At 43.2% G+C, this 17551-nt stretch overlaps 1 protein-coding gene across 7 annotated transcripts in view; it reads left to right on the top strand.

Moving 5' to 3' along the window:
- The first annotated feature begins 443 nt into the window (after positions 1 to 443).
- Positions 444 to 17551, top strand: part of si:ch211-269e2.1 (cohesin subunit SA-2) — a 33423-nt gene continuing 16315 nt past the window's right edge. For 4 of the 7 annotated variants that reach the window (XR_829394.3, XM_020055003.2, XM_010901378.4 and 1 more), the window contains exons 1-23: positions 444 to 505; positions 1520 to 1639; positions 2089 to 2176; positions 2524 to 2688; positions 2770 to 2866; positions 2972 to 3045; positions 3448 to 3519; positions 3663 to 3867; positions 4328 to 4479; positions 5644 to 5717; positions 5934 to 6057; positions 7650 to 7748; positions 8099 to 8178; positions 8807 to 8914; positions 9442 to 9562; positions 9972 to 10083; positions 10824 to 10927; positions 11075 to 11167; positions 12128 to 12214; positions 12336 to 12536; positions 12656 to 12732; positions 12961 to 13048; positions 17321 to 17419. Coding sequence is in view for 6 of the 7 variants with exons in the window: in XM_020055003.2 (XP_019910562.2) it covers positions 1596 to 1639; positions 2089 to 2176; positions 2524 to 2688; positions 2770 to 2866; positions 2972 to 3045; positions 3448 to 3519; positions 3663 to 3867; positions 4328 to 4479; positions 5644 to 5717; positions 5934 to 6057; positions 7650 to 7748; positions 8099 to 8178; positions 8807 to 8914; positions 9442 to 9562; positions 9972 to 10083; positions 10824 to 10927; positions 11075 to 11167; positions 12128 to 12214; positions 12336 to 12536; positions 12656 to 12732; positions 12961 to 13048; positions 17321 to 17419 (2364 nt within the window). In the remaining variant the exon portion in view is untranslated. Of the gene's footprint in view, positions 506 to 1496; positions 1640 to 2088; positions 2177 to 2523; positions 2689 to 2769; positions 2867 to 2971; positions 3046 to 3447; positions 3520 to 3662; positions 3868 to 4327; positions 4480 to 5643; positions 5718 to 5933; positions 6058 to 7649; positions 7749 to 8098; positions 8179 to 8806; positions 8915 to 9441; positions 9563 to 9971; positions 10084 to 10823; positions 10928 to 11074; positions 11168 to 12127; positions 12215 to 12335; positions 12537 to 12655; positions 12733 to 12960; positions 13049 to 17320; positions 17420 to 17551 lie in introns of all 7 variants that reach the window. The other 3 variants (XM_010901379.4, XM_010901377.4, XM_010901376.4) reach the window with 3 other exon arrangements.

Below are 17551 nucleotides of genomic sequence, written 5' to 3'. Positions count from 1 at the left end.
GTTTTTAGCCAGACCTTTCCTCCAGTTTCTAAGTGTCTTTTGATGGTGCAGGAAACTACTCACTGAGGCTTTCTTTGCAATTTCTCTAAAGGAAGACCTACACTTTTAAGGGTAATTATAGTCAGTCTGAACCTCTGTGCAAGGTTTGGTGGAACGTGGATGGGACTGGATGCAATGCATATTCTTGCAAATATTCCCAGTAAACCTGTCAGGAACTAATTATTTTGATAAAATGGCAGCCATGTTCTCAGTTAGTTCAATTTGTAATGAAGGGAATGGTGTCTTGGAAACATTCCATGCATATTTATATTTACAAACAAGTTTTAGTTTATAATTCACCTGGTGATTGAAAACCCGGTAACAACCTACCTAGACATCTACTTTATTTATGTTTTTTACTTGTTTAAGCTCCTCCTGCTTTTTGTTATTTTGCTGTATTTCCACTGGATGGCACTATTACTTTAGGGTCATGGCATTGATCATAGCAGCGTTCAACACGCCTTTGGTAAGAAAATTATATTTTATTTGGATAGATTTTCAGAATTTTATTACGAAGCGTATTTGACATGTTCTGTATTACATACTAAGCTTTCCGGTCAGCTTCTAAGCACTATCATGTGAGATCGAGGTTGTAGTCAGATAACGTTCTTGTAAAAACATTGGCAAAGAAACGAAGGAATAAACATATAACTATACCTACTACACATGTCAAAAGGCATATAGTACGGTACCCTGGCTATTCGATTTCTGTCGGAATGAACTAACGAAACGAGGGGGATGGGAAATGCCTTCAGTCACGGCACCTTAAGCCATGTTAAATCTAAATGATTCTCGAAACCTCCAATCACTGTGTTCTTTATGATTATCAGCAGTTAGACAGCCAATGACTAGTTGGGCATGTTTGTTCTTTTTTATTATCAGGAAGTCTGGGCTGACTGCTATGCTGTGTGGCGATTTACGTTTAATTCGGAATAATAATAGGCGACGGTGCAGGATACACATACTTATGCTCCGTAGAATACATTAGCTTGATGCAGATATTTGCTACAAATTAAGCTCAATCAAGTAGAAAGTCATTTTAGGTTTATGTTAAGTTCACACAACTTGTTATTGCATATTCTCATTTATATGGAATTATAGAGTAAATAAAAGCACACTTAGTGTACGCATTCAAATACAAGGTATTCCGGAGTCCACTGTATCTAGTGTACACATTCAATCACCAAGCTATTCAGGAGTCCACTGTATCTAGTGTACACATTCAATCACCAAGCTATTCAGGAGTCCACTGCATTTGCCACTGCATTACTCATGAGGAGAAACCCTGGTCCCAAGAAGGCAGTTAAAATGTCTGATAAATTAGTGACAACCATTTGTGATTGTTACCCTTAATGATGTGTTCACTTGTCTGTGTATTTTTCATGTTTTTATTGTTGTAATACAGGGCTCAACTGTAAAAGAGACCTAAGCCTCACTTTGATTCCCCTGTATAACAGCTGTTATTCTGAAACATCACCAGACCCAAGTACGCTGATAGTGCCCCCCTGGAACACACACCACATCCTGCATCTCCTGTGTGAAGATGGTGTGAAAAGATGATAGCTGAACCTACAGTCACCTCCAGGTCCTCAGTGCAGAAGTAAGAGCACTTTGTAACACCAGGCCGACTGGTGACTACCTGCTCTCTGCAAACTATCCCTCAAGTTGACTGTGAAAAGCTAGTGGCTAGTGCATAACAGTTGCTCCATTCAACAGCTCTACTCTGTTTCTCTTGCAAATAACACAATAACCAATTGGCTAAAGCTGAAATTGCCTTGCAGTCAAGTTAGTGCATTTGTCGTGGCAGTATTATAGCCACTTGCAGATAGCAGCTTGCCAGAAGATCACTCGTGCTGCCACTGGTATTGACACTCGATGCAGAAATTGTTCAGTTGTATGTGCTGCATGACTGCCCTGGATCATCATGCCAAGGGACTGACTGTCTGTTTCTAAATCAAGCGTCATAAGGGCTTTATTATTATTTCTATTGTTATTACATGTGTGCCCTCTGCTGTAGTTGTCCATCAATATCACCTGTAACTTCCCCAGTGAGAACTTGGCTGTGGACACAAACCCACCTGGAGCTGTCCGTCACACAGTGGGCGGAGCCCGAAATGAGAACAGAGAAAAGAGCGTGGTGAGTGCTTCTTATTTATGTATACCAATTCCACTGCAGTTAATTCGCATATTGGTCATTTACCTAATCCAATGTCGCTGCTGGTCATTTACATATTCCGGTATTACTGCTGGTCATTTACATATTCCAAACTCAATCCTGGTCATTTGTTTTGTCAGTAAACACTTGGTTGTTATTGAAACCATAGAAATACAAATAGGATACTAATACTTATGGTAATTGCATAAGTATATCAAACATGCTTTATTATTTACAATTGCTACAATGGCCCTATTCTAAGCCATTTTTTTTGTATATAGCTGTTTAGTATCCTGTGGCTCTGGTAATGTCTATATGCAATCCTACAGAGAGGGAAAAGGAGGGCACGGGAGGGCTCGGAGAATGCCAAGCGCAGACACACCAAGACGACCAATGGCGGCCTGGGTCGGGCGCAGAACAGCTACCCCAAACGGGGGGATGTTGAGGCCGTCACCCTGTTTGAGGTAGTCACCATGGGCAGGAGTGCCATGCAGGTACGAGCAAGATGAACTTATTGACCTAGTCTAGTGTCTGGCTCTATGCATACAGTGGGAGTTTGACTGTTTTCCTTGCAGGCTGTAGTTGATGACTGGATTGAGGCATACATTGCGGACAGAGACTCTGCCCTCTTGGATCTCGTCAGCTTCTTCATCCAGTGCTCTGGTTGCAAAGGCTCGTAGGCGCATGCATGTACACCCACACACCCACACACCCACACACCCACACACACGCAACAATCGGTTATCACAAAGCACTTCACTTCTACATCCCACTCAGGTTTGGTGACGGCTGAGATGTTCCAAAGCAGAAAGGGCGACGTCATGAGCAAGATGGTGGAGGAATTGGATGAGGTTTGAGTCTGTCTTTTTTCTGTTCTTTGTGCTTCTTTTCATCTGTATTTTTGTCACGGGTCTGTAAAAAAATAAAATAAATTGAGAAGTTGTTCATTCACTCACTTTTTTTAACATTGATGGAAAGCAGAAACTCAGCATCCTCTAAATGTGTCATTGCTACTGGATAGGAGGACATGTGTTTGAAGTTTCTTCAGATGTTTCTGAGTTGGGGGCCCCTGATTTGTGCAGCCGACACGGCCTAGCAGTTAGCAGTGACATTGCAACATCAGGGCTTAAAACATCCTTCCAGATTAGCTTAGCCCCGGGTTCTAAGGCACTGCCTATACTGTCATCAACATGATGATTTATCTGTCTCAAACTGTCTACAAACGGTTTCTTCTAATTGTGTGTGTGTGTCAGTGTTCAGGGCTGCAGTATAAGAAGTTCCTGGCCTTCCCCTGGATCCTCACGGTCACATGGCCCATGGACATGGTCAGTTTCTGACACAAACAATATGTTCCATTAATAGAGGTTAAAGCGCTGCTTGTATTGTAAGGTTGATAATTTGCAGATGTTTGAGAAATACTTTCTTTATTATTCTCTTTCTCTCTCCCCCTCTCCATCTCTGTCTGTAGGACAGCGGGGAATATCCTCTCACCATGACGGGTCCATACTGGCGACGGTTCCGTAGTGAGTTCTGTGAGTTTGTGTCGGTGTTGGTAACCCAGTGCCAGTACAGCGTGATCTTTGACAGCTACCTCATGGATACTGTAATCTCTCTGCTCACCGAGCTGTCCGACTCCGGCGTACGAGCTTTCAGACACACCTGCACACTGGCAGGTGACATTAGCACACACTAAAATGGCAGATCTCACACACTCAAAGTAATATATGTTAGTGTGATTATACTGATATGTACCAATAATTGATTACCTTGATAAGAACCATGACCCTAGCCCTATCTGTAACACCTAATCTTAAAACTTCTTTAGTATGTGAGGACTGCCCAAATGTAATTTCACTTAATTTACCATGGTTTACTATGCTGAGGACAAGTAAACCCTGCCACCCCCACACACACAAATACAGACCTACCTAATAGTAGATACATCATATTTGAATGACAAAAGATAGCTTTATTGTTAGCATTCGAATGAACAGTGTAGCAGCCCCCATCTGGATATTAGATTAGATTCAACTTTATTGTCATTGAACAGTACAAGTACAGTACAACGAAATGCACTTGACACTATTATTGACTCTGTTTGACCTCTTCCTGTTGTGTCCCTGACCCCCATAGCAATGAAGTTGCTGAGCTCTCTGATTGGAGTTGCCGTCAGCCTGACTGTTAGCATAGAGAACAGCCAGCGACTGGGTGAGGTGGAGAGAGCCAAGACGTCTGGACGACGCAACTCAACTAGACTGGAGAGAATTCAAAGGAAGGTCACAGAGGTAAGGCTGTGTGTGTGCAGGGGTGACACAAAAGTATGTTTACATCTGATGAACAGTAGTTAAAGGTCACTTCCATTTCCTTTTTGGTTCACAAAAACAGCACTATTTGTTGTTACATTGATGGCTGTCTGCAGCCTTCTGTGAAACACAATGGTGAATGTCATGGTCTTCGGGTGCATTTCAGCCAACAATGTAGGGAATCTAGTCAAAATGGATAGAATTATGAGTGTTGAGAAATATAAACAGATGATGATAATGATTCACCATGATACATCGTGCTGTACTTTCGGGAAAATGACTGATTAGGATAAACGTTATCTTTTGCACAATAATGACCCCCAAGTTAAAAGAGAAATAAAAGCGAGAATCTAATATTTGTCTAATAATCGAATGAAGTAATTTTTGCATACAAGTATCTCACTCAGCGAGAGCAATGTCAGAAGGTCACCTATCCCTCCACTAACGCAATTTGATAGAACTTTGTGAAATAACAAATGTCTGTGTGAAAAATTTGTGTCGTCACAGCAAAAACACAAAATTGTGGAAGCCAAATCGATTGATGTACATGCCATGCACATTTTACGTGTTAAATGTCACAGGTTTTGAAGTTGACCTTTTTTCAAACCTCTCCTCCATAGATGGTTCGTGGGCTTACTGCACAAGTAAATCTTTTTGATATTGTGCGATTTTCCCCTTTAACACTGCGCAAACAAGATTACAACCCACTTGTCACCCAACCGTTTTTCCAAAGCAAATTCATTTTGAATTCTCAGGGAGGCTGCACAAAATACATTCATTGTATTAACACAAGTTCATTGTGTTAGTTTTTCTTTGTGTATCCTTCAATAGTGTATATATATATATATATATATATATATATATATATATATATATATATATATATATATATATATTTAAATAAGCTCAGGTAAATGGCTTTAATTTGGAATTGTGTGGCCCTTTGCAGTGTGTGACTTACACACATTTCTGTAAATTGGAACAAAAATGCCCACAAACTTGCCATGTTGCACAAAATGAATATTTCTTGTTTAAAGTAAACATTACAATATAGGTAGGGTTTAAGTTTAGGTTTTTGGGGTTAGCATTAGTGTAAATCAAATGATTGTGTGTAATGCTAACACTACATATTACATGCAACCTCAGCTACAGGATAAAAGGGTGGAGATAGAAAACATGATGGATGCCATATTCAAAGGAGTCTTCCTGAAAAGATACCGGTAAGCAGTACTCTACGTTGTCTGGGGCAAACCAAGATTTAAGGGATTTCTTTTATTACTTTCAATCACTTGTCAAGTTGATTATTTAGACTTGAAGTTGACTCTTAGGTGTTTATAAAAAATGTTGATAGATATCTTTTACTGTATCTTTGGTGTGTGTCTGCATGTACATGTGTACCAAAGTGCACATGTGTGATGATTTATTTTCCTTTGTAGTGATGTTCTTCCAGATATCCGATCCGTGTGTATGGAGGAGCTGGCAATATGGATGAAACTTTACAGTCCGGTGTTTCTGACTGACAGCTACCTCAAATACATGGGCTGGATGATGCATGACAAGGTAAACAGAAATGCAATCACAACAACATATTGATGTAGTTTGGACATTCCAGAACACATGTTAAACTAATTGAGGTTTCTCTGTATATATCCAGCTTCATCTAGCCAGATGAGGAAGTTGCTGAGTTTTTGGTGCTTGAATGTCTGGTTTTTGGAAGTTATGGAGTCAAATGATGAGCACAATATTTCAGTAGTTTAGAACAATGAATTATTGTTACAGCCTTCCCTGATCTGGTGACCGTCTATGATGTTGTGTTTGTGTTTTTTCTTTAATCGCTTTGCTCCCAAGGGGTTACAACTATAGTATATGTGATGTCTTGAAAAGCACTTAATGAATTGAATAAAACACTGTTACTATATTGGCTATGTAATGGGCCAATTGTACCATTGCAATTGTGGCATTTTGTAGGCTGCTACAATATAGGTTATAGGTTTGACAATTAATATCATTAGAGTGGCAATAAAAGTACTCTATAAAAAACTAAAAAACTTAATGAATCACCCATGTGTGTAGGCCTGTTTGGTCATAAAATCATTCCACATCACGTACTAATTGACTTTTGTCACTTATTTTCTGCCAGGCATCCTTTTGTGGCAGCGCTGCTGTTACTTATATTATTACTTTTGGTTACACTGGCCAGGGAAATGATTGACTGTGTAGATGGAAAATAATTATTCAGAATGATCTAAAGCAGTGTTTCTTATATCACCTCTTTGGGTCCCCAGGACCAGGATTAAAAAACACTGATCTAAAGGATCTATCTGTGTGGTCCAGAAACGTATAATATACTGTGCATTATACAGGCCCTTCTGCAAAAGGACAGGTCATGGAGATGGAATAGAATCTGATTGGTGATTGAACTGTGTTAATTTGTTTTTACAGTATAAGATCTGCTTTACTAAGTTGGTAGCAGGTGTGGTTCAGAGTGCGTTTGTTGCTATGCCGAAAACTCAAGAGTTTGCATAAGTTCTGGTTTGACAAAGCTTGCTAGGTTGCTAATACAGCTTATTTTTCAGCTTATAGAATATACTTTTCAGTCCAGTGTAGCACTGTGGTTTGAGCATGGAGCTCATCCAGGGTTGTGGGTTTGATTCTCGATGGGGGCCGGCATGAGAATACTATATGCACTCACTATTTTAAGCTGTTCTGGCTCAGAACAATCTTCAATATGACTCAAATCTTTAAATGTACATTTCAGAAGAGACAAGGTTAAGTCTCATTTAATAAACTTAGCAAAACCATATTTACCGGCAGAGATAAATGTGCTAATTGGCTTTATTTAGTCAGCATATCCTGTTTCTGAAAGTCTGTTGAGTTAGAACATATTATTTTACTGTCACAGTTACAGAACCTAACCATATGTTTCAGATATGAGTCACTACATTACCGACATCACCCTTCCTGAGCATTAAAATCAACTGTCACTCTAATGTACAATATGGCTTCATGGGAAAGTTGAACTTGAGTTGCAGTGTATTTTGCAAGAGATCATGGCTTTTAGAGCAACAGAATGAAGACAGTACTGCTTTATTCCTTAATGGCTTTATTCCTAAAAATGTATTCCTAAATTTCTTCATTCAACCCCCATCCAGCTACCTGATGTGCGTCTGAAGTGTGTCTTGGGCCTACAGGGTCTATATGGAGACCCGGTCCTCCTGCCCAAACTAGACCTCTTCAACAGCCGCTTCAAGGTGCAGTAAATTATATAATATATAAAATATATGTACAGGGCCTGACTGAAATAAGTACTCATTCTGAGTGACGGTAGAGTTTACCTGCAGCTGTAGGACGTCTACAATCATTTTGAGCAAATGTTTCATAAGACAAACAGGAGCCCAAGCTGTGAAGCATTTCATGTGTTTGAGCTTTTGTACACATGTACTCTGTATGTCAGTTAGGGCCGGTATCGCAGACACAGATTAAGCCTGCGACTAAAAAATCAAGACTAGGCTTAATCTGTGTCTGTTCGTTGAAGAAACACTTAAACAAGTGTATCTATATGATTTGTGTGTGTTAACTGAATGCTGTCTGTGGCCTACAGGACCGGTTGATCTCCATGACTCTTGATAAGGACCATGAGGTTGCAGTTCAGACCTTAAGACTACTCACACTCATCTCCCAGTGAGTCCCACTCTATCTCTCTCTTAATGATACAGAAGTGAGTCTCTCTCTGTCACTCTCTTAATGACACAGAACTGAGTCTCTCTCTCTCTCTCTTAATGACACAGAAGTGAGTCTCTCTGTCTCTCTCTTAATGACACAGAAGTGAGTCTCTCTCTGTCTCTCTCTTAATGACACAGAAGTGAGTCTCTCTCTGTCTCTCTGTTAATGACACAGAAGCATACAAAGCGCTGTTCATTCCTGAAAGATTTCTAAACATCTGAAGATTTACGCCACAAAGCCAAGACCCTGCCTAGATAATGCCATCCCTTTAAACTGGATGACAGAGCAAGTAGGACATTTAATAGACAGACTAAGAGGCCAATTGGAACTACAGGCTTTAATGTGCACATGTGACAACAATGTCCCAAGCACTCCACAAATCTGGTCTGTATGGTATGTTGGCAAGAATAAAGCTAAATCTGCTCTTGAACATTGCTGTCCATCAGTGCTTCCCAAGGAGCCTGACAGATGAATTGTGAAATATTGCCAAATCTAGGTATACAATGCTGAAAGAGACCAATCCCGGGGGACTCACAGCTGTGATTCCTGACCCAATGTCTCTATGACCTCTCAACCCAACCCTCAGGTCAACGGATGATGTTCTCACTGCGGAGGACTACAAGCAGCTGTTCCAGCTGGTGTACTCCTCACACCGTCCACTGGCTGTCACTGCCGGAGAGCTGCTCTACACGCGGTCAGTGGGTGAGCCATAGGCTCTGCATTATCAGGTGGCCTGTCAATCATTTTTAGTGTGAATGGGGTAAACCGAAATGAGACTGAAACTAGAATGCCACAAGTGCCTGAATCAGTATACTCACTGCTTCCGTTGTGCCCTTGAGCCCAGTTCTGCTCTGTCTCTCCTTTAAAATGTTTAATTTGAACCTACTCCTTACAGTACAGTGGATATAAAAAGTCTACACACCCCTGTTAAAAATTGAATTGTTCACATTATAGGTCATATTAAAAGTGGAGAAAGTTCTGACATGATTTATCTTTATCTCATTCTTTTACATCACAACAACCTGGCATTTTAACAGGGGTGTGTATACTTTTTATATCCACTGTACCTTATCCCGATTGATAACCTTACACCTAACTCAAACCTCAGACGAATGCCCCCCCCAAAAATTATTCATAATTTTGATTTGGCTGTAGAATCTAGTGGAAACTGTTCTAATGGGCAAAAAGGTGTGTATATTCTTTCCTTATATCTCCCGTCAGGCTGATATGCTGCCCTGCTGAAACAACTGACCTCGGAGAGGGGACGAGTGAGCACCACATACACACACAGCTGACGGCAGACAGAGTGAGGGCCCTGCTGCACTTCTACCAGGATAGCGGGGTAAGAGATTGTGTTCATGTTTGGCTATATATTTCCACATCTGCAAAGGTTAATAATATTTGAATAATAACGTATGTGTTTCATTCATGTATCTTATATTTACAAAGTTATTGAAAGCTCTACTGTGGATGTTTAATCTTTTTAAATGTAATTTTTGAAGTATATAAAGTAAAATCTACATTTAAAATCAAGGCATGTGAAATAGCAATAGTGGGCTTGGAGATAAAAATATTTTAGATTGGGACAATGCCTTAATAAAGGCTGTTGGAGTGGGTTTTAAGGCTTGTTTCTTCCAAGTGATGGAGTGGCTTTCAGATGGTCAGGGAGAGGATGGACGAGGGACAAGTGATGAAGTGTCCTTGCCCCATAGTTGATGTGTCTTGCCTCAATGGTCGTATTCTCTTCCTAGCTCCATCAGCACATGGTCTACCTGGTAGATAGTCTTTGGGACTCTGCCAGCGCTATGCTGAAAGACTGGCCGTCGCTTACCTCTTTACTGCTGCAGGATGCCTCAACTCAAGGTGTGAGTTTACATATGATGGCTTTGTTGCCATTCTGGGGCCTCACATTTCCCTTTTTCATCCTGTCTGCATACCCCTGTCATGTAAAATGCTTTTTTGGTTGGACTGTAGAGATTATTTTTTTTCTAAAATTATAAGAACCATATTCATTTACTTTGGTTACACTTCAGTATGAGGTTTAGTGTGTAGTTGTTTCAAAAGCATGTAGACTTTTTAGATGTACAACATATAGATGTGAAGGCATACACAATCAATGCAAATGCATTTTGGTTTGTTGTTTGAATTGAAGGAAGTGAAACTTTATGCACCCTTTCATTTGGTTTTGCATGTCTTCTTTCATATCAGTATATTAAGCAATGCTAGTCAACTATCTGCAACCAATTCTTTCATGTTTTATATTGAGTACATCTTTTTCACGTCCCTCTTGTCCTTTTTGTATAGCCATGTACTAATCAAATCTCTGCGGTGGTGGTTTCAGGTCTGCTGGTTGAAGAACCACTTCAATTGAAAAAAATATAGTCATGGTTACAAAGAACAAAATTCTATGTATTTCACGGTCAGTTTCCCACAACCAGAATTTGAATATTCTGTGACAATGACACGGCAATATTGCAAGGCAGTGATTTAAACCACTGTGCTCATCAGGACCATTTTTATTTAGAAGTTAATATGAATCATTTTGAATGTTTTCTCTCTACAATGTGTTTGCATGTTATCAAACAATGTTCTTGTCCCCTCAGGTCTTTGTGCAGGAGAGCAGTCGCTGGTTATAGAGGTTTTGGTTGCGTCTGTGCGTCAGGCTGTAGAGGGACCCCTGCTGGCCGGAAGGAGCACATGCAAGAGGGTAAGAGGTGTTAGATAGGGCTGAAGCTCTTACAGACGTCTTTGTGTTTTTTTTGTTCTAGTGAGTCAGTTTAGGAATTATGTAGATTTCAATGTACATATCAAATTTATCGCTAATGTTATATTTGTTTTAATCTGTTTGTGACAGATTGTTATTGCTAGAGAAAAGAAGACTCAGCTAGATGACTGTGGTAGACTTACTGAACACTTTCTCAAGTTCCTGCCACAGCTACTGACAGAGGTGAGAAATACACACCCATGTTTGATCTCCTAAACAAACCTAACCCCAATTCTAACACAAACATCAAAGGTTTTGCATTAAACCTAAGCCTGAAATAGATTTTTACCAAATAACAAGATTATCATCAAATAAGCATACACAAATGTGAATTTCTATTGCAACGGGTAATATATTAAGCCTGTAACCTAACTAGTTTCAGCCCACAGTACATCACATACTGTATATAAAATCTAGCACAATTAATGTATAGGCCTGTTGCATGGCCATTATACAGTGAGGGGAAAAAGCATTTGATCCCCTGCTGATTTTGTACATTTGCCCACTGACAAAGAAATGGTCAGTCTATAATTTTAATGCTAGGTTTATTTGACAAGTGAGAGACAGAATAACAACAAAGAAAAACAGAAAAATCCATGTCAAAAAAGTTTATGAATTGATTAGCATTTTAATGAGTGAAATGAAAAGCAATAAACAGTTTGTATTGTAGTCAATTTGAAACCGTGTTGGGTTTTATTTGACATGTACAGGTTGAGCAAGTGGGCAAGATAAACAAATATTAATGAAACAAAATCTGATTTGTGGATAACTTTGTTATATTCACTTGGACAGGTTAGCAGGTAGCAGGTATGGTTCGGATAATTGTTTGCTATGGTTTCCTCAAGCTGTCTTTCCTAGAGCCGAATATTCAGACCTGAAAACCCACTCAAATTATATCAACATTTGCTTCTTAATACCCACGTGACTGTAATAGGCAATTTAAGGGCCAGAAAAGTTTCTGTTAAATAAATACAAATCCATTCATTATATTTAAATAAATAAAAAAAATGGATCAAAAATGTACAAAGCATACACTGGGACTTTTATTCAAATGAACTTATGTGCTGACCAATCACATCAAGGACAATGATGGTGGGTGTTGGTACTGTGATATGATGCTAATGATTTAGGTCAATGTCCTAGTATTCAGGGAGCCCAGAGAGTGCCGCATCCCTGTTAAAGATTCCTCAGTACTTCCACCCGGACTCTTCCAGTGCAGGATCCCAACAGGTTAGCCTGTTTGAACATGACGTCTATAACCATCTTGCAATTTGACGTAGTCTTCATGAAAAGCAAATTGCAATCATATGTGAATTTCTGTATAGTATTTGTCTGTCACCTTTCCTTGCAGGCTTTGGCTGGATTGCTGTCTGAGATGGGAGCTGTTGTGGACCTCCACACGGACCCTGCGGTCCTGGAGGCAGCTGCCCGCTCGTACCTCAGCCTGTGCGGGGAGGAAACGGCCTGGCACTCCCTGGCTAGACCAGCCAGAGACACAGTGGTCCAATGCTGGGTAGACAGACTGGCCAAGCTGATGGGTGATGCACTGCAGGTAGGTGCAGAGGTGCTAGCCTTAACTCAAACCTACAAATAGTCAGGTGAGTTCAATGCTGAGTGGCGATTGAGAAGTATCCATTCCCATGTTTCTTCCTTACTTGTGTTTCCTGTTAGGACGGCAACTTCACAGCTGATGAGGATAGGACAGGGCAGATGCTATCCACACTGAAAAAACTCACTGCTTTCCACAAGTAAATACTACGTAACATGTTTGTTGTTTCAAATATGTTTTTAAGGAAAGGTTCATGCATACATTTAAAAACAAATAAGAAAAACAAACAATACAAAGAATATTCAAAAGCAAAGTATAGACAGAAACAGGACATAAAAATAACATTCACATATAAGATGTTTCTGTTGAGTTTTTTTTATCTGTGTTTGTGTGTATGTATATGTGTGTCTTCTGCTCTTTCTTGTAGTGCCCAGGACCTCTCTGGCTGGGGTCTGTACGAGCAAGTCTCTCCTCTCCTCTCTGGAAACATCCAGCATGGTGGTTTACCCGCTGAGGTATGGAACATTTTGGCTAAAGAGGGATTTAAAAAAATGCCATGTATTTTCTTTCTGGGCTGTTTTCTTTTGATAGTTGTAATATACACGCCAGAAAAAGAGCAGCTATTGAAAATGTTTAGGTCTGTTATAATTTAAATATACTTTTTTTAATGTAGTTATAGACCTTTAAAGAACAGCTTTAAAACCATAAATGTAATTTACTTAAAACATTACATTTCCAAGCTGAAATGAGCCCCATCCCACTGGCCAGGTTGTACTCACCCCTGCCCTATACAATGTTTTAACTCTTTTTTTTATCCAGTGTAATTATCATTTTTATAAATATATTAAGAGTCAATCAATCAATCAAATCAATTGAAATATGCCACATTAAGCAGAAGCAGTGCGCCATGCAATTGAGTCTTGCTTGAAGAAACTGAACTTCCAGTCGATTTGTCTCGTCAGCACAAGTGTTGCTGAGATGAGAACGATGCACCAAAATATTGCAATCCAATATAAATTAAAGCTGCAAGCAGTGTTTCAGGGGGGCCAAGGAGGGCACAGGAAGCATCTCACTGCATGCTCTCACTAGAGAAATGTTTTGCTATTTAAAAATACACAATGCCGTTAGATGAATAAAATTATGAGTACCGTGACGTCGCCCGGTATGGCGCAGCCGGGGCCCCACCCTGGAGCCAGGCCCGGGGTTGGGGCTCGTATGCGAGCGCCTGGTGGCCGGGCCTTCCCCCATGGGGCCCGGCCGGGCTCAGCCCGAATGGGCGACGTGGGGCCGCCCTCCCGTGGGCTCACCACCCCCAGGAGGGACCATAAGGGGCCGGTGCAAAGAGGATCGGGCGGCAGTCGAAGGCAGGGGCCTAGACAACCCGATCTCTGGACACGGAAACTAGCTCTAGGGACGTGGAATGTCACCTCGCTGGCGGGGAAGGAGCCTGAGTTAGTGCGTGAGGTTGAGAGGTTCCGATTAGAGGTAGTCGGGATCACCTCTAAGCACGGCTTGGGCTCTGGAACCACACTCCTTGAGAGAGGATGGACTCTTCACCACTCTGGAGTTGCCCATGGTGAGAGGCGGCGGGCTGGTGTGGGTTTGCTCATAGCTCCCCAGCTCTGCCGCCATGTGTTGGAGTTTACCCCGGTGAACGAGAGGGTCGTTTCCCTGCGCCTACGGGTCGGGGATAGGTCTCTCACTGTTGTTTGTGCCTACGGGCCGAACGGCAGTGCAGAGTACCCGACCTTCTTGGAGTCTCTGGGAGGGGTGCTGGAAAGTGCTCCGACTGGGGACTCTATTGTTCTACTGGGGGACTTCAACGCCCACGTGGGCAACGACAGTGACACCTGGAGGGGCGTGATTGGGAGGAACGGCCCCCCTGATCTGAACCCGAGCGGTGTTCAGTTCTTGGACTTCTGTGCTAGTCACAGTTTGTCCATAACGAACACCATGTTCAAGCATAAGGGTGTCCATCAGTGCACGTGGCACCAGGACACCCTAGGCCGCAGGTCGATGATCGACTTTGTTGTCGTCTCATCTGACCTGCGGTCGTATGTCTTGGACACTCGGGTGAAGAGAGGGGCGGAGCTGTCAACTGATCACCACCTGGTGGTGAGTTGGATCCGATGGCGGGGGAGGAAGCTGGACAGACTCGGCAGGCCCAAGCGTACTGTAAGGGTCTGCTGGGAACGTCTGGCCGAGTCTCCTGTCAGAGAGATCTTTAACTCCCACCTCCGGCAGAGCTTCGACTGGATCCCGAGGGAGGCTGGAGATATTGAGTCCGAGTGGACCATGTTCTCCACCGCCATTGTCGAAGTGGCCGCTCGGAGCTGTGGCCGTAAGGTCTCCGGTGCCTGTCGAGGCGGCAATCCCCGAACCCGGTGGTGGACACCGGAAGTAAGGGATGCCGTCAAGCTGAAGAAGGAGTCCTATCAGGCCTGGTTGGCTTGTGGGACTCCTGACGCAGCTGACGGGTACCGACAGGCCAAGCGGGCTGCAGCCCGGGTGGTTGTGGAGGCAAAAACTCGGGCCTGGGAGGAGTTCGGTGAGGCCATGGAGAAGGACTATCGGCTGGCCTCGAAGAGATTCTGGCAAACCATCCGGCGCCTCAGGAGAGGGAAACAGTGCCCTACCAACGCTGTTTACAGTAGAGGTGGGCAGCTGTTGACCTCAACTGAGGATGTCGTCGGGCGGTGGAAGGAGTACTTCGAGGATCTCCTCAATCCCGCTGTCACTTCTTCCATTGAGGAAGCAGAGGATGAGGGCTCAGAGGTGGACTCGTCCATCACCCGGGCTGAAGTCACTGAGGTGGTCAAGAAACTCCTCGGTGGCAAGGCACCGGGGGTGGATGAGATCCGCCCTGAGTACCTCAAGTCTCTGGATGTTGTGGGGCTGTCTTGGTTGACACGCCTGTGCAACATCGCGTGGCGGTCGGGGACAGTGCCTCTGGGATGGCAGACCGGGGTGGTGGTCCCTCTTTTTAAGAAGGGGGACCGGAGGGTGTGTTCCAACTATAGGGGGATCACACTTCTCAGCCTCCCCGGGAAAGTCTATGCCAGGGTTCTGGAGAGGAGAATACGGCCGATAGTAGAACCTCGGATTCAGGAGGAACAGTGTGGTTTTCGTCCGGGCCATGGAACACTGGACCAGCTCTATACCCTCTACGGGGTGTTGGAGGGTTCATGGGAGTTTGCCCAACCAATCCACATGTGTTTTGTGGATTTGGAGAAGGCATTCGACTGTGTCCCTCGCGGCATCTTGTGGAGGGTGCTTCGGGAATATGGGGTCCTGGGTCCTTTGCTAAGGGCTGTCAGGTCCCTGTACAACCGAAGCAGGAGCTTGGTCCGCATTGCCGGCAGTAAGTCAGACTTGTTCCCAGTGCATGTTGATCTCCGGCAGGGCTGCCCTTTGTCACCGGTTCTGTTCGTAATTTTTATGGACAGAATTTCTAGGCGCAGCCAGGGGCCGGAGGGTGTCAGGTTTGGGGACCACACAATTTCGTCTCTGCTTTTTGCAGATGTTGTCGTGTTGGCCCCTTCTAACCAGGACCTTCAGCATGCGCTGGGACGGTTTGCAGCCGAGTGTGGATGAAGCGGTGGGGATGAAAATCAGTACCTCCAAATCCGAGGCCATGGTCCTCAGTCGGAAAAGGGTGGCTTGCCCACTTCAGGTTGGTGGAGAGTGCCTGCCTCAAGTGGAGGAGTTTAAGTATCTAGGGGTCTTGTTCACGAGTGAGGGAAGGATGGAACGGGAGATTGACAGACGGATCGGTGCAGCTTCTGCAGTAATGCAGTCGATGTATCGGTCTGTCGTGGTGAAGAAAGAGCTGAGCCGCAAGGCGAAGCTCTCGATTTATCAGTCAATCTACGTTCCTACTCTCACCTATGGTCATGAGCTTTGGGTCATGACCGAAAGGACAAGATCCCGGATACAGGCGGCCGAAATGAGCTTTCTCCGCAGGGTGGCCGGGCGATCCCTTAGAGATAGGGTGAGAAGCTCGGTCACCCGGGAGGAGCTCAGAGTAGAGCCGCTGCTCCTCCACATCGAGAGGGGTCAGCTGAGGTGGCTTGGGCATCTTTTTCGGATGCCTCCGGAACGCCTTCCTGGGAAGGTGTTCCAGTCCCGTCCCACCGGGAGGAGACCCCGGGGAAGACCTAGGACACGCTGGAGGGACTATGTCTCCCGGCTGGCCTGGGAACGCATCGGTGTCCCCCCGGAAGAGCTAGAGGAAGTGTCTGGGGAGAGGGAAGTCTGGGCATCCCTGCTTAGACTGCTGCCCCCGCGACCCGGCCCCGGATAAGCGGAAGAAGATGGATGGATGGACAATGCCGTTAGTAGTCAGGATGTCCAACCAAAGAAGAGGAAATAAAAATAAAACAAAAAGACCTTGAAACCAGAAAAGAAACCAGGCAACCCTAGTTCAGCTGATATGAATATTGTTGTCGCTGGCAGGTTTCTACAGTGGGGAGAACAAGTTTGATTCACTGCCGATTTCGCAGGTTTTCTCACTTAAAAAGCATGTAGTCTGTAATTTTTCTTCAACTGTGAGTGACGGAATCTAAAACAAAGATCCAGAAAATCACATTGTATGATTTTTAAGTAATTAATTTGCATTTTATTGCATGACAGAGAATAATAATAATAATAAAACGTATAATAATGACCGAACAATTTATAACTACATATAAATATATGTGCATGCAGCTTCTTGTGGCGCACTCAAGCCCTGAATTTAACATAACCTTTTAACCTGTATAATAAAATGATCAAATTGCCCCCCACAGGTGACAGTGGAGGCCCTGCAGTGTGTAAGCTTCTCTGTTCTATGGAACCTCAACACAAGTGGAGAAAATCTGACTACACGGGTGAACACTGATATAACTGTGTGCAGTTAAATACTCCCCGGAGGAGAACGTTTATACAGTTTGGGACGATATTCATTGTCATTATACAATACATCGTAATGCAGCTTTTCATTTTCACTGTCTGAGGGATTATTTTTGGGCTATGTGCCT

This window comes from Esox lucius, chromosome 16 (genome assembly GCF_011004845.1).
Source record: "Esox lucius isolate fEsoLuc1 chromosome 16, fEsoLuc1.pri, whole genome shotgun sequence".
Taxonomy (NCBI): Eukaryota; Metazoa; Chordata; class Actinopteri; order Esociformes; family Esocidae; genus Esox; species Esox lucius.
The sequence above is the reverse complement of the archived record's forward strand: the minus strand, read 5'-3'. Positions and strand labels throughout refer to the sequence as shown.